This window comes from Eptatretus burgeri, chromosome 13 (assembly GCF_056783735.1).
Source record: "Eptatretus burgeri isolate ZD-2024b chromosome 13, Ebu_testis_v1, whole genome shotgun sequence".
Taxonomy (NCBI): Eukaryota; Metazoa; Chordata; class Myxini; order Myxiniformes; family Myxinidae; genus Eptatretus; species Eptatretus burgeri.
In genome coordinates this window covers 18,710,817-18,736,160 of record NC_140973.1, presented here as the reverse complement: position 1 = coordinate 18,736,160, position 25,344 = coordinate 18,710,817, and the positions used below count along the sequence as shown (strand labels likewise).

The 25,344-nt window shown below is 43.0% G+C and overlaps 3 protein-coding genes across 16 annotated transcripts in view; 1 reads left to right on the top strand and 2 right to left on the bottom strand.

Annotated features, from left to right (window-relative positions):
- The window catches only part of LOC147013979 (interleukin-6 receptor subunit beta-like), an 87,857-nt gene extending 83,244 nt beyond the window's left edge, over positions 1-4,613 (bottom strand). The window contains exon 1 of the mRNA XM_085851467.1: positions 4,502-4,613. The gene's annotated coding sequence lies outside the window, so the exon portion shown is untranslated. The remainder of the gene's footprint in view (positions 1-4,501) is intronic.
- Positions 1,656-5,262, top strand: LOC147013978 (uncharacterized protein C10orf143 homolog). 4 transcript variants are annotated; one of them, XM_085851491.1, is made up of 4 exons: positions 1,656-1,910; positions 2,756-2,863; positions 4,239-4,301; positions 4,991-5,262. In XM_085851491.1, exons 1-4 carry the CDS (start codon positions 1,854-1,856, stop codon positions 5,018-5,020), a joined length of 258 nt encoding a protein of 85 aa, XP_085707617.1. In that variant the 5' UTR covers positions 1,656-1,853; the 3' UTR covers positions 5,021-5,262. The 4 variants fall into 4 exon arrangements, 2 of the variants coding, with proteins under 2 accessions (XP_085707617.1, XP_085707616.1); XM_085851490.1 differs by having other exon boundaries at positions 2,756-2,878; XR_015050595.1 differs by lacking the exon at positions 4,239-4,301.
- On the bottom strand, positions 4,561-24,880 carry LOC147013977 (BCL2/adenovirus E1B 19 kDa protein-interacting protein 3-like). 11 transcript variants are annotated; one of them, XM_085851473.1, is made up of 8 exons: positions 24,250-24,403; positions 23,147-23,237; positions 14,867-14,996; positions 14,154-14,220; positions 13,867-13,970; positions 12,690-12,758; positions 11,641-11,775; positions 4,561-4,698 (listed from the first exon to the last, which is right to left on the bottom strand). In XM_085851473.1, exons 1-8 carry the CDS (start codon positions 24,340-24,342, stop codon positions 4,569-4,571), a joined length of 819 nt encoding a protein of 272 aa, XP_085707599.1. In that variant the 5' UTR covers positions 24,343-24,403; the 3' UTR covers positions 4,561-4,568. The 11 variants fall into 11 exon arrangements, with proteins under 11 accessions (XP_085707599.1, XP_085707600.1, XP_085707607.1 ...); XM_085851474.1 differs by having other exon boundaries at positions 13,867-13,961; XM_085851475.1 differs by lacking the exon at positions 4,561-4,698 and adding an exon at positions 7,806-9,703.
- Between the last annotated feature and the right edge of the window lie 464 nt (positions 24,881-25,344).

The window sequence follows — 25,344 nt, the reverse complement described above, 5'->3', positions numbered from 1 at the left end:
TGTTAGCTGTTCTCCAAACAAGAAAGGTGAAGTTTCCACACGACTACGCCAATCGGTGAATCAGAATCGAGTTGGACGTGCGTGGGAATCTGTCCATCATGGAATTTTAATACACTCGGCGTATTTTGCGGGATCAACAAGAAACGACCCAGAATCGAAGACGCTGGTGCAAGAAGCATATATGCTTGTGACGTCATGACCGATTTAATTATATAAATGTGAATTCTGCACGTACAGTATTGCTGCAGGGAATTATTCGGGCTGGCAGGATAGCCTACAGGTGTGCACACTCACCTCTGAGCTGTGTAGCCTGGGTTGGAATGTCGACCCAGCTATAAACCACCACCCTGGTGTTTCTCAGGCAGGGCGATTCATCAATGTGTGTGCCATCTCTCAGTTTGGATGTTAAGCCGGGCGTCCCGTCTGCCATCATTAGTTGGTGGACGTTAAAGAGCTATCACCGGCACAATCAACAAGTTCCAAACTCCAACCCGAACCTTCGGGGAGCACTGCAGAAGATGGAATCGGTCTCGAACATTGTTTCTGAACTCGTGGACTTTCACTTGTTAATGCAAAAACTTCTTATAATTCCTTTTATTCCCTAATAGTTCTTCTCGTGACGAAACACGAAAATGATTTTTACTTGACGCGACTTTAGAGGCTGTTGATGTAATCCATAGGCAACAATATTGGCTTTTTCACCTATTCCCCTTTCCCATGTACATAAATAGCAGCATGAACTACATACACCTCCAACACCCCCAACACCTCCACTATAAACAAGACTATCTCACCACTCACTCTGAATGTTTTGACCAGTTTCCTCACCTCTGAAGGTTGCTCACCACATTTATGAACTGCCCTTCTACCTGTCTGAAAAAACAAGAAAAGAAGTGACATTTCAAGAACAGAAATTTACTAAATCGGGATAATCATCGAATGTTTCACTTGACGTCATTAGACGAGAACATGCACCCGAAGCGATCGATGCATCATTTAAGTGTCTTGTCCTGCATGCGATTTAAACCATTATGAGTCAGACATCAATGTTTTAAAAGTTCAATTCTCGCTCGTTTGCTGCTCCCATGTGAACGCACACACAGGATCCTATGTTCAGATACCATCATATTATACTGTGTTGCTTCGTACATTGCTTGTGCTTTTTCATGTCCTTGTGATTCACGTCAAAGTACACGGATATCTGATCGTCATTGCGCTGGACGTGATTTACCTTCAAGCCCCACTATTGCTGGGAACCTGGATGTGCCGCTGATGCAGTGCCCCCAACTCCAGTCAACTGGTAAGCAATCCTCGTTTTTCCCGACCTTAAGGCTGAGTCAACCCAACTGGTGTTATTTAACGGAGGCGACAGGGGGCTAGAACTCAATACCTATCATAAGCCAGCCACCTGACCACCAGGCTTACTTGATCGTGCAAGCCTTAGACGTTTTAAATCTCCATGGAGACGGAGACAACCATGTGGTATAGCGTCTTGTCCACAAGTGATCGATACGTGTCTGAGTTCCGTTTCACGTCATGGGGGAAAATAAATTTAAAGAACCTTGCAAAAGCTTTTCTTTCTCCTCCTTTCAGAAAGGCACGTGTGGGACGCGTGAACGAACGCGAGTACAGGACCGAAGGGGGAGGAGCTTGAGGAAAGTGGGAGGAGCCAGTGGAAGACAAAGGTCAAACGGAGGAGGAATAAAGGAAGTGCCGAGAAAATGGAAGGGATAATAAATAGTCCGGCTTAAATCGACGAAATATCAAGGGGCAACCACCCACATCATCACACAGCGAAGAGGTGGTTTTCGTGAAATAATCGTTGACTTGTGTACAGTACAAGTTATCCCATTATGCGCGCCTCGGGAAGCTGCAAACGGCGAGGATTCGGGGGGGAACCTGGGGACTTGGTGAGGGAGGCTTTGGGGTGGGGGGGGGAGGGACTGAGGTCTGCGCATGTGAATGTGAAGAATGGTCGAATGGGATATTATTGAGGATGAGTGCGAGGAAATAGTGAGGATATGAATGAAAGTCAGGGGAAATATTAAATGTGGGGAAAAGGGGGGATTACTGAGGATGAGTGCGAGGGGGCAGTGATTATTGAGGATGTGTGTGTGTGTGAGATGATTTAAGAGTGGGCTTGTGAGTGCATAAATGAGGGAATTCAATTGTGTGAGAAATGGACTCGAGTGAGGATGTGAGTGTGTGTGAGATGATTTAAGAGTGGGCTTGTGAGTGCATAAATGAGGGAATTCAATTGTGTGAGAGAAATGGATTCGAGTGAGGATGTGAGTGCGAGAGACATTCATTCTGGATTATCTTCACTTCAAATCCCATGAACTTTAGCAATGTGTAATAATGATATTGATTCCCTCGGGATCATCCTTCATCCTCTTTGCATAAACCCCAAGAGGATCATCATCATGATGACGAACCCTCACGTTCATCCACAGCATGTGCTGTCTGCTTTTTATCAATGCAGCCCACGTGACTTATTGACCTGCAGTTGGACATTTCAAAAACAAAACAAAAACCCATGTTTGTATCCATGGTCGAGGCTCGTGGAAGAGCTCGGATTAATTACAGCACAGATCAATTTTGAATTAGCAGTTTGTTGTTAGCCTAAGGCATTCCGCTTACACTGAGGCTTGATTTGAGATCTCACTTACGGCTTGCCTTTCACTTTTCATCATTTTCTCTCCCCTTCCCCTTGTAATTGTCTTACTCATGACCCCCCCCCCCCAACCCCCATAAGAAACGAGCGTGCCGAACCTGCCTCGCTGGTAACCCACATTATGAGATGTTGACACGCTTGCACGAACTGTCCAGCAGCCTCGAAGAGCAGCTTCCCAGAGATCAGAAGGTACTTGCACTGAAGGTACTTCATTTTTTTATTCCCCCAATGCCTTGTGTGCTGGGACGGGGAAGTCATGGCTCTTAATTGGGAGACATTTGATTTGGTGTTTAAAATAGTGAAGTTGATGATATTGTAAAGGAAACTATAAGGGCACTCCTTCGACATCACGACGCCATCAGATATGCTTCCAGCCACATTATACATACTTGTACCAAATTTGATTTAAATTCCTGAAACCAGATTCAAAATATTAAATTATTCTGGCTGCTTGACCATATGTCTGATCAGGTTGAAATTTAAATCACGTTCCCCATCACTGCTCGATCATAATTGTGACGTTTCACGTCGATTGATGAAGCGGTTCAAGAGAAATCTTTTTAAAAAGATTTTCATTCAATCCAATATGGCTGTTGGACCGTGTGACCTATTAATTATTCATGTTCACCCTGGTTTCCAAAGCTTGGGGAACATGTGTGATAAGTTTCCCCTCAATCTGTCTAGCCATTCAGGGGAGCGTTTTAAGGTTTCAGGGTAAATCCAATATGGCTGCCAAACCCTGTGACCTATGACATCATAGGTAGAGAACTTTTTGTTCCTCATGGATAGGCAATCTTACCTGTAAAGTTTCACCTCAATCTGTTCAGCCATTTAGGAGAATAAAATTTTAATGTTAAAAAAATAGGGCTGCCAGCCCACGTGACCGAAGGCGTCATCTCAGGGTAAATTGAATTTGGTGGTGGGGGGGGGGTGGAAATAAAATTTGATTACCCTCAAAAATTTTCATACTGATCACATAAAGCATTCGACATATGCAATTATGATGTCATAACAAAGCCACCTATGACATTAAAAAAAAATCACACTTGTTTCCCAAAGGGAGTACTTCACATGTGCCATTTTAAAAAAAAAAATTTCCAGGGAGTGCTTTTAGAGATACAGAGATCCAGTTTTTCCTTTTTTTTCCAACATGGCTGCCACACCATATGACCTATGATGTCATAATTATTAAAACATTCTACACGAGTGGTCGGACGTGTGGTGAAAATTGTGTCAATCGGATATAAGCAGTTGCAGAGAAAACAGAAAATTAGCTTGGACAGATGTACTTATGGACAAACTGAAAACAATGCCTCTGGGGACGACGTCAGCGGAGGCATTAAAAAATAAACAAATAATCAAATAACTAAAAAAATTCAGCAGGACAAAGGTTTCAAATTAATATATTGATCCTCATATAAAGTGTAGCCTTGCTGATACCGGTGAGAGAAGCGAAGCGAAGCAAAGCGAAGCGAAACAGTGATAACTATCTTTTAAACAACTTGTTGAAAGTGAAAGGCCATACTTGGCAGAACTGACACTTTATACCCCTCTATACTCCCAGGAGCCGGTCCAAGTGGAGAGACGAGCCATTCAGAATTGTTCTCGGTGTCTGGCAGGAGAGCCGGTGGGAGATATTGTTTTATTACTTACAAGTACCATTTTGATTACCAAGGGGAATACTTCCCAAATTCAGTGACATTGAAAACAAACAATGGTAACTGTAAAAATATATAAAAAAAGAATACAAGCTGCATTGGGAATAAATCTAATTGACCAGCCGCTGGTGGAGTGTTTGATAAATAGCTTAAAGGTACATGCACTCACCTCCACGCTGTCTCGCTTGGGTTCTGATCCCGACCCAGCTACAAACCATCGCCCCGGTGTTTTGCGTTCAGTGAAGCATCGATGCGTTTGCCGTCTGTCGGATGGATGTTGATCCGGAGGACCCGGCTGCCGGCACCATGGACGTTGAAGGTCTCATGGTGTTTTTCACAAAGAGTAGGCGAATTAACGCCGGCACCCTGAAGAAATTACAAATTCCTGTCACCTACACTTGAACGTCAGACCTGGTCAGTCGGTTCGTTAAAGACGGCCCATAACCGTTCCCCGAAGCCAACCCCACGCGAAAGTGGAAACAGTTGGGGATGTTAAAGAACCCTATTACCCAAGTTTACTTTTTAATTTGAACCTGTAATGTTTGCTTTAAAATGTGCAGAGTTTTCAAATCCATGTTATCTTGCTGCCAAGTCCATGTTTTTAACCATCTCTACCTCATAAAAAAACCAATTGGAGCACAAATCCTTGTCTCTCCAGGGCCATCTAAACCACATGTGCCAGTCATGATGTTGGCACATTTCAACCCGCATGAGGAACTTTATGGCGATTAAAGCGGTTTCATCACGATACAACAGCTTTAAATGGAAGAATATCCTCAAAAGCGAGATGAGAAAACTTTGGCAGCATTCACTAATTTTCAATCAGCCAGTGGCAACCTGTCACCATGACTTTGCTCCAGAATCGATTGATGTCATGCTTCTTGATGTAACATGTTATCCAGTTTATTACAAGGTCAAATATTGAAAGTATTCTGTGCGTGTGTTGTGTTTGAAAGTGCCTCAGGTAAGGAGAATGAATTCAATGCCGTTAAAAGCTTGTCATTTCAAAACCAACAAATAAGCCCAGCATTCCATGTCCTGGTGTCATGTTCTTCACGCACATGAAAGTCTAACAAAAACATATCATGCAACAGTGGCATGCATCGCACAGCAGATACATGATGATTGGTGATGATAGATATATATATATATATATATATATATATATATATATATATATATATATATATATATATATTCAACTCTATGCACTCACAAAAGCAAATTAGTACCAAGTACTAAAATGTGGGTTAATCACGCTCATCACGTGACTCAATTTCCCATTATGGGGATTCGGAGCTGGAGTTCAATAACACTGAACAACAAATTTCAAAAAATTTTTTTTACTGGAGATGTGTAAAGTGATTAAGACTAATTTGGGTACGCTGATTTCAAAAATCATAACCGTTTTGCTGTATCACGTCAGGATTTTCAGGAACAGAAATATTCCCATTGCCTAGAAGTCAGGATTTCAATGAAATTTACATATGTCTTTAACATGTCTATTTCGTACAATTGTTGTTAACTTGTGTTATATTTCTTTCTTTCAGATAAAGATGGGTAGGCGTTCCTGTACCAATCATCCTGACAACTTCTGTTATGTCTGTGGTCGGTATACCAAAAAAGATCAACAGCGAAGTATATCTACAGCAGTGAAAATGAAGGCCGCCTACTTTCACTACTTCGGGTGTAAGGTGGGGGACCAAGAACAGAGCTGGGCACCACACATCTGCTGCACAAGCTGTCACACAACCTTGACTCAGTGGTTGGTGGGCAAGCGCGCGAGCATGCCATTTGCGGTGCCCATGATATGGCGTGAGCCGCAGAATCATCATGATGATTGTTATTTCTGCTGCACAAGCATCGCCGGCTTCAACAAGAAGAATAAAGGTCACATCAAGTACGCTGACTGCGTCTCTGCTCGTAAACCTGTGCCTCATGATGACGAGAACCCCGTTCCAACACCTCCAGCTGATCAGAACATAGCTGTAAGCAGTGGTGAAGAGGATGGTGATGATGAACCTTTTGAACCCGACACTCAAGAATCACACCTTCTGAACCAGGGAGACTTAAATGATCTTGTAAGAGATCTCTCGCTGTCAAAGGCGAAGGCAGTGCTGCTTGGATCAAGGCTGCAGCAGTGGAATCTACTTGAACCAACACCAAGATATCCTTGTTCAGAGCACGTCACAGAGACATGGCTGAGTTCTTTGAGATGGAAGACACGATGACATTCTGCAGTGACATCAACGGTCTGTTGAAAGAACTTGGGTGTGATCACGATCCTGCAGACTGGCGCCTCTTCATCGACTCGGGAAGAACAGCTTGAAGGCTGTTTTTGCTCCACAATGGCAACGAGAAACCATCAGAAACCATCAGTCCCAACCATGGCTCACGCGTTCGGCATGACAGAGACCTATGAGACTATGCGGCAGCTGCTTGATTCCATCAAGTACAATGACTTCAACTGGCACATCTGCGGAGACTTGAAAGTGGTGGCGCTGTTGTTAGGGCTGCAGTCAGGCTACACGAAATACATGTGCTTCCTTTGTCTCTGGGATAGCAGAGACGACAAGAATCACTGGACGAAGAAAGATTGGGAAGAGCGAAAAGAGCATGTACCTGGTCGACACAACGTGAAGCATGTCGCCCTTGTCGACCCAGCCAAGGTTTTCCTTCCACCACTCCACATAAAGCTCGGCTTGATGAAAAGTTTTGTACGGGCAATGGATCTGAATGGGCGTGGGTTTTATACCTCAAGGAAAAGTTTGGCAACACCTTGTCGGAGGCCAAGATCAAGGCTGGTGTCTTTGTTGGACCGCAAATCCGACAGATTATGAAGGACGAAACTTTTCCGACAACTCTAAACCCCAAAGAGCTGGCAGCGTGGAGGAGCTTCAAAGCTGTGACGGACAACTTCTTGGGGAACGAGCCGCGCGGACAACTATGAAGAAATAGTGCAGCAGCTGCTGGAGTCCTTCAGGAAACTTGGCTCAGGATGTCCCTGAAAATCCATTTCCTACACCAGCACTTGAACTTCTTCCCTGACGACTTGGGAGCAGTCTCGGACGAGCACGGCGGCGATTCCACCAAGAGATTTCACTCATGGAGACGCGTTACCAAGGCGGCACAACCCGAACATGATGGGCGATTTCTGCTGGTTCCTGCATCGTGAAACTGACACAGAGCAGCACAAACGCAAAGCCAAATGCCTAAAGCATTTTTAATTACATTCTAGTGGAGTTTTTCTGTAATTTCTATAATTTTGAAGCATTCATGATGAAATAAATGAATAAATGAATTTTTGTAAATTTCATTGAAATCCTGACTTCTAGGCAATGGGAATATTTCTGTTACTGAAAATCCTGACGTGATACAGCAAAACGGCTATGATTTTTGAAATCAGCGTACGCAAATTAGTCTAAATCACTTTACACATCTCCAGTAAAAAATTTTTGTTGTTCAGTGTAATCCGTGGACATTCCAAGGTGCCGTCACAAAACCCCGTAAAGTAACAAACATAAACAGGATCGTCATTAGACAATTGGCCTGCTTCCGAGGCAGGGCGGAATGATTAAATACCAAAACCTTTCAATGAAAGATTCGTTCGACTCTTCAGTGAAAGCCGAATTAAGCTGGAGTCGGCTGGACCTTTAAAAAGTGGCAGTTAAAATTTTCTTTGAAAGAAAAAAAAAAGTGCTTAGAAGAATTTCAAACATCGATTGGCGAGCCAAATGGAGTGAGGATGCAAGGGAATGAAGGCGAGATCTTGGGTAACCAAGCAACCTTTTTGACGCAATGACGCACCTGAATGAGTGGACAACGGGAAGCACCAAATGCAACAATGGCTGAACAACAATGACCAACCAAACTGTAGTCAATCACCTCCAAGCAATTCCCAAATTGTGATTTGGTGGAGTGATCTTTTCGAATCAAAGAGCTCATGTTGACAAGTGACAGCAGCGATGACAAAGAGTACAAAATGCTTTTCCCAAATTACATCGTACTCGTTCGATGACATCATTTAGGCATACATTCCTGTAAAAAGATTGCCAATGCACTCAAAAAAAAATCCCACCATCTTAGATTCCTCCACGTTTCCTTTGCTACATCTTTGAAAGTACCAAAGAAGGGAAAATACTGACAAGACAATGACAGAATTGTATATGGTTCAGCGAGTTTGTGGAATCGGTCACATTTCACATAGTACGCACTCGCTTTCTCGAAAATGCATTTGCACACATAACGGTCAGAGCATGCTCATGTCGATACAGGCACTTGGACATTGACAAAAACAAATGGTATCGGTACGTGATCTCTTTCCCCAATCCACCTTTGTTTCAACGACATGTCAAACGATGCAGATAGAGATGTCGATAATTTGGCAAGGGTTTGGCGAAAAGAAAGCGAGTGTTTGTCATGAATCTGTCGTCAGTGGCCACAAACCAGAATGCTCTGCAGGTCCTCACAGTTAACCAAAGATGTTTCCCTCGGTGGCTTCAACAGTGAATCAGAGGAGCACCATGCTTCCTCCATTGGAGAGGCATCGATGAGCATGGCATTCATCCCGTGTTAATAACTCAAACTCAGTTTGCGTTATGCTGCTTGCATGAAAGGATCAACTGTCACTGTGCAAAAGCAGTGCTCAAACTAGAGACAGTCACAGTGGGTGGAAACACACGACGTCGTGTGCTATTCTGAAACAGTCTGGTGCCATTTGCTGGTGGGAGTACTGTGTGGTGTTTCAGAACTGTGGTCATCACAATGAACTCGCAGATGGGGTTCCCAGTCGTTTCCCCAAATAAATGCTGTAACACAGGTCGGCAGTGTTTGGAAAACAGGTATGTTTAAAAAATAATTGCACATCATAAAGATTTTCTTTCCATACTCAAGCTCAGACTACATTTTCCTCCATGTTATGGTGGTGGTGGCCGAGACTCTTGAAAGAGCATCGGGGCATTCACAACGATTCGTGAACGTGTCTGTGGCCAGGTAGCTACTTCACAAACAGCTGCAGGTATCGAACGCACACTATTGAGGGCAATGGAACGAGGCCTTACCCAATCCACCATGAAGCTGTTAAACCATATTATGAAAATTTCAAAATGCCTAAGATGGGGTCTTGATTTCTCTCACTATCAGAATGAATCTTTCTTTTTTTGTTTTAAATATGGCACACAGTGTATGAGGAAGTGTGAATTTATCAGTGTCCTCATAGATTAGATAGGTTTGCAATTAGCAGCTGCACATTTCCTTTCAAAAAAAGCTAATCGGGTTAAGAGATTTGAACAACCTGGCCAAAGTGATGATAAAAAAAGTGCTGAGCATGGCATCAACCTGGATGAAGGAGAGAAGATCTGTAAATATTAACCTGCAAAAGGCAGAGAAAAAATAAAAATAAAGCAAAAGAGGGTGTGTGGACACAATGTCAAAATCTCAGATTTGTGTGCCATAAAATTTCAAGCTACGGCCAAACTAGTGACCCTCAGATTGTGTTTCAGGATATACAGGATGAAAATGCAACTGTAGAGCCAAGCTTGACATGAACCTTCATTGGGTGTGCTCACTCCTTTCACCCAACCTTGTCAAAAACCCAGGATGAGATAACATGGTGGAGAGCACACCATCAACATAATTGTGTTAGCTCGTTGGCGTTCCCATTTGACCAGACTCTGTGGCATAATGGTTAGAGCATCCACCCCAAGTTTGGGAGGTCGGTGGTTGGAATTTTAGCAGAGTCTTACCAAAGACTTCAAAAATGGTACGTTCTGCTGCCTTGCTTGACGCTCAGCATTTATACATTAAAGGATAGAGTACGGACAAACAACCATAGTTTGGCATCCACAGGAATAAAAGAAATTTCTCCTCGATTGCTCCGCTGGTACACAGAGTGCTCTGGGAAGTGACATCACTTCCCCCAATCTCAACGGCTGTGTTATGTGACAGTCAAGTCTAGTGTTGCCTCATGTATCTGTCTGCATGAATACTCGATTTGTGTCAACTCCTCCACGAGCTTTAGAGCCTGTTAAAAGAAAAAGATTAAAACTTCCTCACGATGGGAGCAACCCAGGTTGAAATCCTGCCATACCAGAAATGATTGCCCATTTGCAATACTACGCTGATATGTACCAATGTGATGTTTGTGTTCTCGCACGATGTACAAGCTCCACTACGAGCCCTAGTTGAATGTCACAATTAACTGAATAAATAAAACATTGAACCATCTTGACAGTTGACCATTGATTAGTGGCAGAAGAGCTAACTATTTACACAAAGCCAGCAGGTGTGAGCGATCTCTTTTGAACACTTGAATAGATGACAACTGCTTGAAGGTTGAGAGTTCTCCATTAATTTTTTGATTCCAATTCAAGAACAAATTGTGTTCCAGAGAAGTGATGTTTGCTCAACTTTCTGAGAGTGTTGACGGATAATATCGCAACCTCCCCAAACAGAGGGTCGTTTAATGTTGACATTCACCTTTCAATGTTACATCATGTAAAAATAATAGTTCATTGCTGATATTGGGTGCAATGTTGTTGTTTACCCTGTGCAAGTTAAACAGGAAGTGGCATCATGGGTAAAAGCGGTCTGGGTAAGACCAAGATGGCGGCTAACACATTTGCATGTTTTGTGGAGCAGAGATGTAGTATCGAGTTCCTTGTGAAAGAGAAAAACAAAACCGGCTGGAATCATCAGGAGACTGTCAGCACTATTTGGTGGCACATGTCTTTCACGTCGTGTTTTATTATTGGTGCAGCAGGTTCATAAATGGCCATGAATTGGTGAGCGATCTTGAACGTTCTCACATGTAAACATCTGTGTTCAGTCGAGCATACTAAATGTGTTGAACAGATAATTTTGGAGAATCTCTGGATGACTCCACATGAAATTACAAGAATTGGATATGTCAATATTGGAAGTGTGGAAATAAACAATCATGCATTCCCACTTGAAATCTAATAATGGTGGGGCATGGTGGGTACCAAAAGACCACATTTGATCAAAAGGGAACTATTGTGGTCATGGAAACAGAGCTCCTGGGATGCCACCAGATGGACGGAGATGATATCTTGAAGAAGACTGACAAGGAATGAAACCTGGGTCCATTATTTCTTGCTAGAGTTTAAGTAAGCAAGCTTCGAATGGAGACATTCTTGGTTGCCACCATCAAAAGTAATTTCAAGATTCAGCCATCAGGTGGAAAGCCGATATGAAAACTGCAGGTAGTTTGAGAAATGACATCAAGCATTCAAACAAAATGCGATACAAATACACCTTTCGCCATCACAAGAGAAACCATAAATGTACCCCAATCCAAGTGTCAGGAGGTGCGAGAGGAAGAGCGTGGGAACAAGCAACGCCAACATATCTGAGGAAAACACTCCGTGGCGTATGGCATTGTCCTTCCTCACATCCAGTACACCTGGTCGCTTACACAGCTCCCTGTGTATGGAAAAGTCAAAATATACATTTACACAGCAACTCAAGAAGCAACACCATTACTGAAGAAACACCCACACAAGCAAACAGTCATAACGGCTTTTTTACCAGGGGAATTTTAAAGGGAAAGTCAATGAGCCAAGTAAAACGAAGCCTTTTATAAACTACATTTTGGAAGACCAATAGTTTCACCTCAGTTGGTTGTAAATCAAAACCTGTATTTTATGAGACAGGATGTACAGATCCAAAAAATGTGGAGAAATAAATGTAGAAATAGGCTCAGCAATAATTAAAGGCCATGGGTGGTTATGGCAAATAAAAAGATATTAAACAACTGGAGGAAAGCACAACATAATTAAGACTCAGGGAGGTGATTGCACAGATCCATCAAGAAGGGAAGGGGGGAAGGGATGGAGGGACAAAGGAGATGAGGGTCCTCACCCCTCTCTCAAAAGGCAGTCATGTAGCACATCAAATAATTTCTTGTTTGTTCTCCCCTGCCCCCCGCCCCCCGCCCCCCATCAATCTTCACTGGCCAAATTGGTACTTGAGTAAATGTATTACAGAGGACGTGAACATTGATTGCTTCGACACATTTATCTCAACCTGGATAGCTTATTTACATTGGTTGTTTGTGGGGAGTAACAATTTCTTATAGTTATTGAAGCCAATGCTTCATTTTCCAAAACAGCAATAAAACTTTCACCAAAAAGCTGAGGAATTGGAACCATTGAGAGTATGTTAAAAAAAAAGTATGTACAATACATTATGTGGAACCAGAAAAACGTCGCTTTTTTTTTGAAAAAGGTGATAGTTTAAAAAGGTGGACTGTTTGGAATCCTTAAAAGGGTGAAATTGTACGAATAAATCATAAAGATAGGTTATTGTTTCTCCAACCATTAGACACGTGGACATACTCAAAGTCTTTGATAATTCGGACCTCACAGCCCAGACTCAACTGAACAGGACGAAATGGCATCATGTTGCTGCAGATGATGACAAAAAACAAACAAACAAACAAAAAAACAAAACATTACACTTCTGATAATTTCTTTTAATTTTCTTCAGTGAAAGTTTTAAAATGTGTCACTAAATATACAGGCTTGGCAGGATGGCCTAGGCCTGAGAGGTACGCACACATGCCTCTGAGCTGCCTAACCTGGATATGTTTCACCATTGTGTGTCGAGTCATCCCTCGGATGGACATTAAATGGAATTCCCGTCTGCCGGCATTAGTTGGTGGGCGTTAAAGATCCTACCGTGTCCTTTGCGAAGAGTAGGCGAGCCATCTCCAGCACAATTAAGAAATTCCAAATTCCTGCCCTAACCTACAGAGGGCATTGCAATTGGTGGCACAGCTTGCCCCCCACCCCCCAGCAATGACGCAAACCAGCAGCCACAGGCTGCATATTAATTAAGCCCGGCTAAGCTAACCCTCTTACATATTGGTTACTGTGTTTCCTTCCCTCCTGTCTGTTCTTTCTTCTGTTTGTTCACTCCCTTGCTTGCTTGGTCCACTTGTCTTTTCGCATTCCATCATCTCGCTCTTCCCCGAGGCTAGATTTTGTCTGGCTGACATAGACAAAGTTTTCATTTGAATGAAAAACAACAAAATCAAATTCAAGAGTCCTGCTCACCACAGAGTACGGGTTTTACCATCTTACAAAATGGCGTTTCTGATAAGTTTGAGGCTTAAATGTTCATCAAATTGATTAACAGACAATACAAAGTGCAAAATTACACAAACCGACGATTATTTTGTTGCAATCAATTTAGAATTGGTTACCCAAATGTTTTATTTTATTTAAAAAAAAATGAATCATCCTGGCAAAATTCTGTCAATATTTCAATCCAGTCAGATTAGTCATTCAAGAGTAATTAACACAAGTGTGAGAACATGGGTCCAGAACATTGAGAAACCAATTTAATTACCATAGACACTTGCTTTCAAGCTCAGAGCATTAATCATTGGATATTTCCATCAGGATCACATCAGCGGTTGATGTCTTTCACCAAATATACTTCCACTCTCATCCTACAAAATTACACCCACATCCCCACCATACCATTCCAATGCACAAATGCAATGCCTACTTGGGAGGTGAGAGTTCCAGGCGACTGGACCAGTCAGAATTGCAACCGATGCCGGTATCGAAATCCGAACCTCGCCCGGGCCCACTTTCTTTCATCTGCAACATCTGTCATCAGATGCAACGTAGGAAACTTGACCACAGGCATTTCATAAGGAAAGCATGCAACCTTCTTTAGATCATGTATGTACACTACAATTCAACATGAAGTTCACAGATGGGATACACACGAGAATGAAAAGATCAGAATTGACCTTTTTATCAATGGAATAAGAGTGCCATAGCCCTCACCTGTCCAGCTTTTCCACCATCACCCCAGTCTGGTTCACAGTTGAAGAAAAGTGGACTCTGGGGGGTGCTGTGGTTTCCACATAGGAATGGTGGTTGTGATTGTAGGAAAGAGAGAGGGTTTGGGGTTAATAAGTACACAAAAACTTTGGACCTTCAATGTGTATTCTCCTTCTGTACATTTGACAATTGGTACAAAATGAGAAACTGAAAAAGGATTTCTATGTTTATATCCAGTTTATTATTTACTTTTTAGACCGACTTAAATGTCATGTGTTGCCATTGTTATCTTAGATCTCGCATAGTGGGATTGGAGTATGGTATTTACCTTTGAGCAGTCTTATCTGCATTTGCATGCTGACCCCACTAAACTGCCGTCCTGGTATTTCACATGCTGGGCTTTGCACTGATGGTTATATCGTCTACTAGCATATGCTTTCAGATGCTAAAAATCGTAGTGTCTTTCATTAAAAAAGAAAAAAAAACCCAACAAGGTATTTGTGTCCCAAATGCCTTTCCTGCCATGATCTATAGGTGGTATTTCATCAGGAGAATTACCAAACTGATATAGAAAGAGAAAATAAATGATGCAAACAACCAGCCATGTGCGGTACACAATCATTAGATCGACCAATTATGCCATTATATTCCATGATGAAGAAAGTATTGTGCAAGTGATTTCAAAACGGACTACAAAGACGAAAGTGACAATTCACCTGGTGCAGGCGGACCCACCATTGTGGGAACTTGAGCAGGCGGACTCGTGCTGTGCATCAAGCAGGATCCGCTCCATGACAGAGTCCTCATGGATGGATGAGGAAGATGGTACATGTTCCAAACCTCCCACTGTGGATTTGGTAGAGAACACAATAAAAGAACCCAATGGTATTACTGTGCTTCAAAAAAAAAACAAATGGCCAGGGTGGAACAGGCAGGATGCCAATGCAACTACAACTAAAAAGGAAAGGTAATGGTTCAGTGTTTCAATCTATAGCCATGAGATGCTAACCATGCCCAGTATCTTTGCCTCCACTGGATCCAGAAGATCAAGTACATGACAGGCATGGCTGACGAAAAGGTACCAATAAAACTTGGCCCAGAAAAGTACACTCAGTTGGAATCTGGTTTGAAAATGTGGTCAGCAAAGGAAAGATAAAATCAGATTGTGAGACCAAGGAGTTCTCAACATGACCCTTCTTCTGGGTGATGAATGCAGAAGGGTTCACAGCCAGGGTTTTGAGAATGGCAATGTAGGAATTTGAGTTTTATCTGATAACATTCCAGGAAAAAGATGCATTACTTGTCATTTCGACATAAGCCGATTGAGATCAGCCACAGTCTGCTTATCAATGCATTGCACGGCGCAGGAATCAAATATTTGATCGAAGCAAACAATGAGAGATGCCTTCTGTAGTATTTTTATGGTATATCTGTCCCAATAGGAACCCTCATAAAGACAAATGTCACTTTTATAAGACAAATGTAATCAGGCTACACTTGGTTTGGGCGTAATAATTGATTACCTGGTTAGGATTGATTCCCTCGATCGGAACCGGGAATCAAATCCCAAATTCACTGGAATCAATGACCAACTTAGGATTGATTCCCTCGATCGGAACCTGGAATCAAATTCCAAATTCTCTGGAATCGATTACCTGCCTGTAGCGGTTCCAATTCTCACAATGCCATATTTCACTTCGTCCATCAACAATCGGTTCTTTGGTTCAGCAAATTATATTTAAAAAACCACTCCTGTCATATTCTTCACAAAACAGGCAAAGACAAGTCCGTTTATCTGCGTCTAGTTCGGCTTCAAGTTGTGAAAAAACATGAATGGACATGTAATCACGAACTGTGTGCATGTGTGTCGGACTTCTCCTTTTGGGATCCGACGTACTGCATAAACCTATTATACAGGGTGTGTCAATATAAGGTTAACCACTTCAAATGACCTTTGTACTTTTAGTGATTACCTTAATTTATTTTTGTTTTGCAGGAGTGATCAATGATATTTGGAGAAGTCATTCAAGCATAACTAAAGTATTCTATGGAAAAAAATAAAGTTTTGTACGGATCAAAGAGTAAACATTGTAAAGTGGTATTTTGAGACCAAATCAACTGCTTCCATCCAGACGAGGTTCTGTACTAAATATGGAGTGCATCCCAGAAACAAGCCAAGCAAGCCAGCCATTTGGAAATTTGTGAAAAAGTTCAAAAGTGAAGGGACGATTCTCAACATTAGCAAGGGAAGGTCCGGTCGCCCAAGAAGTGTATGGTGTGAAGGAAACGTGGTACAAATTCGTGAGTCAGTCATGCAAAGTCTGAAGAAATTGAATCGACAAAGATCGGTTGAACTGGGTCTCACTCCCAGCAGTATCTGAAGAATAATTAAACAAGATTTAAACCTCTTTCCTTACCACATCACAACAGCCCATAAATAGACTGATAGGGATAAAGCAGCACGAGTCGCTATGTGCGAGATGCTGCAGCAGAAGATGGAGGCAAACCCAAACTGGATTCGCGATGTGTGGTTGAGTGACGAGGCACACTTTCATGTCAATGGTGCTGTCAATTCACACAACAACATTCTCTGGGGAAGTCAACGCCCAGATGAGGTTGAAGAGAAGTCGCTTCAGGGTCGGAAAGTCACTGCTTTTGTGGCTGTCAGCTACAGAGGCTGGGCTGTACTGGTTTGAAAACAAAAACAGAAGAACGGTTACCATCAATCAAGAACGATACCAGTCGATTGTCAACACATTTTATGAAGATTTGAAGCAATCGATGAGTACTGCAGCCCTCCGGCAACAGTGGTTCAAGCAAGACGGTGCTACCCCACATACAGCCAATGGAACAATTGCCTTTCTGCATCAAAGGTTTGGATGCGTTCTCAGTTTGCGTATGGAAATTGAATAGTCTCCACACAGCCCTGACCTCAATCCGCTGGATTTTTTCTTCTTGTGGGGAGCTTGTAAGGATAATGTCGACAAGAAACACCCCAGATCTGAACTTGATCTGAAGGCAGCAGTTGAGGTTTATGTGCAGACAGTAACGTCATTGAAAACTTCACAATTTGTGTGAATACATGTTGTGTGCGTGGGGATGCTCACATCGAACAGCTCAACTATAAGCACATTAACACATCACGAGTTTCATTTCTCCATTATTTGGTTTTCATTTTCCGAGTTAATTTTTTTGTTTGATTACTCAATGCTTGGGTTAATAAAATTTTGAAGTGGTTAACCTTTTATTGACACACCCTGCATAGAGTGTACAGAGTACTGAGGTGTGAAACTCCAAAATCATATCTCTTCACAGCAAACATATCATGGCATATTTATTAAACAGCAAATTAGGGGCAGATAGAATAGAGCATTGGAGGAGATAAACTCAGGAACAACTTAGCTGCTGAATTCTCACCATGTGATCAATCCATCGAGGTTGGGGTGAGAGGGGGGGGGGATGTGGAATTGGCCTTAGGTTTCAAGTGTACACTATATTTGAAGACTGAATAACACATCTTCTATCATGAAATAAAGGCACATTTTGATTACAACTCATGCAGAAGAAATGAGGTAATGCATGTTTTGTTTGGGAGAAATGGAGGCAGCGGTCTAATATACACCGCCCAAAGAACACTTCCGTACAATCAGGAGAACTGTTGACTTTATGTACATTTAAACGTGCTGTCTATAATGAAAGACGTTCTCATGATGCAGACGAAAGGAAATAGTCATGATTAATATTTGGAGTATTTAATAAATAAATAAAACTTTTGGTTTTCGCTCAAGCTTTCAAGGATGAATGAGGTCTTTCAGGAGGTGGGTGGTGGGGAAGGAGTTTAAAGGCTTTGAGTGGGGAGGGCATTGACATCTTAGGGTAGAGAAGGGGAGGGTGAGGACTTGGAGTTTGTGATGGGTGGAGCGGGGGGGGGGCGTTCAGGACAGGAAGTCATATTATATATTGTGAGAATGTTCCACGGATCCCTGCTAGTAATTTTATACCTTACTGGAATGCCAGACTGTGTCATTCTACATTTTCTTACTGCCCATATGCATAAAATAAATAAATACAGAGGTCATTTCATGCTTGGGTCAGCAAAGCTCGTAAATAGTCTCGTAACCTTCGAAAATGGCCTTCCACATGAATTGCGCGAAGAGATGAAATAGACAGAAGAAAAACAATGCGTAATAATCCAAGGACATCATTTAATGAAGGGACCGATTTGACACAAAAGTTCCGAAACCTAAGCACTCCAATTGTACTCGACCTCCAAACGTCAAACTTTCATGATAAAACACTAATATCAGAGGAAATACTTCCCAAATACAAATATATTGATGCTTTTCACCAAGTTACCCAAATTACATGTCCGGTTGATTTTTAACGAAACGGAACACCAAATAATGCATTGGAGTCATCAGAAGGAACCCGAAAAAATAAAGAGCAAAGATGGAGTCATCAGGAAGAATGTAGAAAGGATTTGGGTTTCAGCTGCTACCCCAATACCCCTTTAGTGTACTTTTAAAGGAAATACAGCATTATCCATTTACAGTAAAACGTCTGCAAAAGAAAGGCATGTAAAGAAAACAAATCCTGCTGTTTGTCCCTCATGTAGTTGGTGTGCGTGATGGGAATGGAAGGGTACATTGTGGGGCGGAGGGGGTAGGGTGGGGCAGGGCAGGTGGGGTGGGGGCGGTGTAAGACACGACACTTTTTTTCTTCTTCTTTTTATTCCAGTTTTCACCCTCTCCTGTCCGGTAGGATCATCAATTAGAAGCTTCGCCAATAATGGAGGATTACAGGTCGTCTAATAACAGGAAGACATGTCCAATTAAACGTTTCACCAATCAGACTCCGAATAATTTTCTGGATTCCGCAAATTAAAAAATATCCTTTGTTTATACAGAATTGATAAAAGCAGCATAAAAGCCAAACATGCACTCGCACAAACATATTGCTTCGGTAATTAAGAAATATCCATTAAACAGTTCACAAAATTTAACCTGGGTTTTGAACCCTGACAGTCGGTGTACTCTGTACCATGAGCATGGTGATGATCCCATACGCGAATCGCCAAAGAGTGACAACTCACATAAGCACATATTTTGTTTGGGTTTGATTCCATTTACATACTAGTGGGGTATGCTTACACAATGTAAGCAATAACGAACCATGCTTCCCCATTGTCTTGGGTCACTCATCTGCAGTGAGCATAACAAGGCTGCACTTATTTTCAGATATATTAATTCACGGATGCTTTCCGATGGTCGTGTGATGTGGAGGGTGGGAGGAAGGAGGGGAAGGAGGAAGGAGGGGAAGGAGGAAGGACGGGGGGATTGCAGCAGATGTGACATCCAGTTTAACGTCCATCCAAGAGACAGCACACACATTGATGAATCACGCTGAAACAACGGGATGACAGTTTATAGCTGGGTCTGGATTCAAACCCAGGCTAGACAGCTTAGAGCGAGCGTGTGTACCTCTTGGCTATCCTGCTGTGATGTGGCGATTCATTGCTTTGTAACAACTGAAAACATTTTTACTCACTGTAATCATCTAATTTATTTAACCTTCCTAACTCCAGAAATGTCCCCACGGAGAACCGCGCCGCCGTAATCGCCATCGAAGCTTGAATAGCGCTCATCAATTACCTTAACCACTCAAGCAAGCACTCCAACAAAACGGTTGAAGAATATTTTGAAAACTAAACGTTAAATTTTTTTAGATGCATCTATCTCTGCCGAAGTGACGGGTCGTATGACAAAAAGGGGGAAATGTGGTGTAAAATGAAATTGCACATTTTCAGCGAGCCAGCCACCTCCTTACGCATCGTATGACAATGCAGGGCCAAACGCAGGCAAGTGGGACCTGAACTTTGTTCAAGTCGATCGATATATACAGTGACAATGCGAATATTGCAGAGTGCTCGCCAAGTGGCTTCAGGACTCAGGCAAGCTCTCCAATGAAACAGTTAAGAAACGGCTGGCTTGACAAGCGATTAGTGATCGCCGAACAGTCATACAAACATCATGTACCCGGAAACACTTGGAATGTCAGGCAATGTCCAGATTGGATAAATCAACACTTTTTTTTTTTTTAGCAGTCGGAATTACTTCTGACGTCAATAAGGAAGTTTAAATTTTGTAATTTGGCTCAGATTAAGAGATTCTAGAAGTTATGGCACATGTGGAAATGAAATAAAGCCATGAATGCTGGCATCTCCTGGCGTTTATAAGCATTGCAATGTATCCAGCAATTCGTAGGTATGACGACGAGGAATTAGATGATGTCAGTGTGGAAAGTGAAAAAAAAAAAAAAAAAACTTCATCGTTAAGAAGCTGTTGCGGCCTGTTCAAAGTCAAGGCATTGTTGAGCAGGCCCCCCAAAAAAGGTGAATTAAGACTTCAGCGAGGGACAGCTAGGTGACCATGGATGAGCTCTGATAAAGGATAATTAAATAAGTCCATTAATTATCTTCAAAAGGAGTGTTGACATGAACCCAAACACACAGTTTTCACTCATGCGCTACATTGGATTTCCCTTTGGATGTACGTGAAGTTTCAGGCCACTAGGTTTCATGGTTTTGGAGTTATGGAGGAGACATGCAACGCACACATGCACACGATGACACTAATGCTTGGAATTTGAAACAAGTTTCAGTACATCACTCATGCAATCAGGACAATGCTTCTAGTTTTGTGTCATTGAGCATCTGTTGCGCCCTTCAGGACATGCATTCTTAGTGACTTGTCCAGCTCGGATAATATATAATCTCTCCTACTATACACCGCTCTCCCCCTACTTTTTTATGAGCATAAAATCATTAGATCTTCACTTTCCTGATGACATTTGCCTCAAAATGATAAAGCCAGGGAGATGCAAGATCAAACTGCCGATTTGATAGGACTCCTGACGCAACAAGTTGAAGACCGAGATATTGAGGAATAAAAACATCACTTCAACTATACTGATCATCGGTTAAAAACACTGCAACTACTGAGTCCTGTTGCGGCATACGTCCCACAGTGCAGAAAGTTCTGTCCTTTGCAAGTTTGTGTGTTTCATCCCATTCGATGTCCACTGACTTCAAGTCGTTACAAGTACAGTAGTCTTCGCTCTTCCCGACTTTCTGTTCCCTGTTGGTTTCCAGTCAATCAGTTGATTTGCAAGTCTGGTTACCTCCATTTCCAAATCATCTCAGTCTTCGTTCTCTCTCAAAACTTCACATGCAGCTTTGTTTCTGTTTTGGCAATTTCCTTAAACAAGAAACAATCAATCAAGGAATCGGTGTGGAGGTATATTCCATTTCAGGTCGAACTAGAACGGCACGCGCTTACCTCTCCTCGGCTGAACAGTTTACATTTTGTATTCCACCGATAGGCCGGATCTGCATCCGACCCTGAACCAAAATCTAATCGGCTTGTTCTCGTCACCTATCCAACTCATCCACCAAGTTTTGTTATAACTAGTCCACACCTTTTTGAAATATCATTATATATATCGTTTCTAGCCTCAACCGGGCGTAGTGGCGTGCGCCTGTAATCTGGCTACTCGGAGGCTTGGGTTGGAGGATCGCTTGAGGACGGGAGCCCTGCACTGGGCCGCACTATGAGAGGGTGTAGGGCAGCCCGGAATCATGGTGAAACCCAATCCTTATCCCTGTGTCGTAAGAGGCGACCAGGGTTGCGTCAGGAAGGGCATCCGGCGTAAAACCTTTGCCAAGTCAGTATGCGGATCATAACGGATGATCCGCTGTGGCGACCCCTAACGGGAGCAGCCGAAAGACGAACAACAACATATCGTTTCTAGCCTCATCTCTCAATGGTGAAGGATCACTTTAAAAAAAAAAAAAACTCGAATCCGGATCTTCACCAAAATCGAATGCTTTCGATTCAATCCAAGAATCAATTAATCCTTGTTACACACCCAACGTGTCCATGAAATTTTGTCGGAATCCATCCATAACTTTTTGAGATATCCTTCTCACAGACAGACAGACAGGGTGGAAAACATAACCTCCGTCCACCTTCGGTGGTGGAGGTGATGATGTTTCTCTTAGAGCACTGTGGATTACCAGTTTATGGCTATATCGAATAGCATTGGTGACAGCACTATCTTATGCCTGTTAAGATACTGAACCATTCTGTAGCTCCATTTACCGTCTTAACACAGCTTTCCATTCCATTCATTGCACACTTCTCAAATATCCATGCAAAACTTATCTGGGATACCATAACGTACTCGTATGTAAAGTACTCTGTCACAATTTCCTGTCTATGCTATCACTATCAAAGGCCTTTTCAAAGTCTATTAAACTGACGAGAGAGATAATATTTGCCTGGAAGGCTAGAATTCCTTCAAGGATCCTTCCTTGGAAAAACATTTGGTCCATCAATGTTCTTGATTTTCTGAACCCAATCTGCTTCTTTCGAACCTCCTTGTCCACAGCATCCTTTGGTATTGATCGTCACATCATATAAAAGACTCTTTTCCCCAGGTACAACCAAAAGTTGCAATGCCTTTCAAATTATTACATTCCACAAGTTCACCATTTTGGGAGATTTATTTGCAATAATCCCCCGCTTCCAGCCCTTTGGACTTTCTCCTTGTAATGTTCCAGGTTGTTTGACGGATACTCAAGTAGCTCAGCCTGGATTAACATCTTAGAGTCTTGAGTTCGAGCCCCTGTAGTGTCGTGAAATAACGTCAGGTGGGTTGACTCAGCCTGCCGTCCTTCTGAGGTCGGAAAAAGGAGTAGCAGCTTACTTACTAGAAAGTGTAAGTAAGCGGATCTGCATCAGCGGCAGAGCCATGCTCCCAGCAATGATGCAACCAGCAGCCGCAGGCTGCATGCGAAATGACAACGACCCAGTAGCGGTTTTTAAAGACGATGAAGTGAAAAATCATGATAACGTTCAAATACCAAGGCAGCAGTTTACAAAGAGACCGTTTTCCAGACATTAAAATGAGAATTGGAAAAGCGAGCAGTGCCTTACAGGAGTTGAGCACCGGCAGACAGACTCGGGGAAATCCAAGGTTCTCGGGGAAAGACACAACTGTGATGGAAGTGCTGTATGGGACGGAGACCTGGAAGAGCAACAAAAACGTTTAAGCTTACATCGGAGATGTCCAGAGACTACACCGCCTTTCGCTCTACTTGAAACACAAATGAGAAAAGGATTAGAAAAAAAACCCCCCCAAAAAAACACACCAGCTGATATTTCAATCATTTATTCGCACGATATTTAAAGGGTGAAAGTAAATTTTTCACCGTGTACCCCTTCCAATAATAACAGTCTTGGAAAAACCGAGCATCAAGAGAACAACGACGACGAGAGAGGATGAGAGGATGAGAGGATGAGAGGGGGGAGGAGAGAGGGGGAGGAGGAGAGGGGAGGGAGGAGGAGGAGGGGAGGGGGAGGCGGGAGGGAGGAGGGGAGAGGGGGAGGGGAGAGGAGGAGGAGAGGGGAGGGGGAGGACGACGAGGAGAGGGGGAGAGGGAGGACGACGAGGAGAGGGGGAGGGGAGGACGACGAGGAGAGGGGGAGGGGAGGACGACGAGGAGAGGGGGAGGGGGACGACGACGAGGAGAGGGGAGGGGGACGACGACGAGGAGAGGGGGAGGGGGACGACGACGAGGAGAGGGGGAGGGGAGGACGACGAGGAGAGGGGGAGGGGAGGACGACGAGGAGAGGGGAGGGGAGGACGACGAGGAGAGGGGGAGGGGAGGACGACGAGGACGAGAAGGAGGACCCCAGGAGGACCAATCTGGGGTATGTTGGCCGACTCAGAATGTCTGATGACGAAACCAAGCTTGGAAATGGATGAAGGGCAGACCCGAGGATCGTATCTTCAAAAGAACCATTAACCGAGACATTTGTGATGGAAGACTTAGAAAGACTAACCCACAAGAGGAGAATGACGTCATTTCGTCTTCACTTCACGCGCCCATCAGCACGGAGAGATAAAATCGTGTTAATGTTCTTTCTATTAAAATTTAGTATTAAATTTAAAGGTTCGCTTGGGGGACATGATACAGTATATCCAAATGCATTTGCAAAATGCCATTAAAAAAAAAAAACCCGAAAGACAAGTTTACCTCAGAGACCGTTTTTAGAAAACGCTTCACTTCACCCAAAGATCTCCTGCGACCATCTCCCAAACAATCCGGCGCCGGAATCCACGCAAGCATGTCACACACCCTGGGAGTCAGAAATTATCTCTCTCAGATCCCTCAGCGTCCGCACACTCTCTCCCACCTTTCTCTTCGGTCTCCATCCGTTGCCAGGCGCTCCACAGCAGCTCGAGCGCTCCGGCGTGGTCCGAAAAGCCCTGCTGTCCAACTCTGAGGTGGCACACGGCCGTGGGTCAAATCAAAACAAAAAACAACTTCCACCATCATCAAATTCCAGTTTCCGGAAGTGACGTCATACGTGGCTTACTCTGAGGTGATTGTGCAAACAACGTCACAACGAATGTGCTTCATTAAGGGTTTTAAATAAATCTAAACCCTGTGGCGAACTCTTTACGGAGCGTTGGTGCTGCCACAGAGGTTTACATGCAACAGTTATAATGGATGGTTTGGTGTTACCTTACCAGCGTTGTTTTTCCGTGCTCTATCCATTTAAATGCTGTGAGCAGCACGAAAACAGCACGTACTGTTGTTTTTTTTTTAATCCTCGGTTGGTATAATTCGGATGGGGTTTGAACCACCGGCCTTCACATGTTTAACATATTTCGAGCGAATGATCCAAACATTACGTCATCGAGTCTGGTCAGTGTATTTATAAATATTTTGTTCTTAAATAAATATTTTGATAAAAAAAATTAAACATAAATAAATAATACACCGAGGTTGCCGATTTATCATATTGACGTTTTAAGCGTATTTTATTTAATACTAGGAGCATTGGCAAGTCGTCTTCCCTCCCGCTCGCAGGGGGGCGGGGGTGGGGTTTACCCTGGGTACGACCAACACGGATGCAAAATTTGGTGTGGATCAACACAGCCCGTGACGTCATAGGTCACGTGGTGTGGCAGCCATGTTGGAAAAACGGGAAAAAAATTTGGATCTCTGAAAGCGCACCAAGGACAAAATTGAAACTTGGCACATACCAAGTACTCCTTATGTGGAATGAGTGCGATTTTTATGACGTCATAGGTGCCTTCGGTATGACGTCATAATTGCACATGT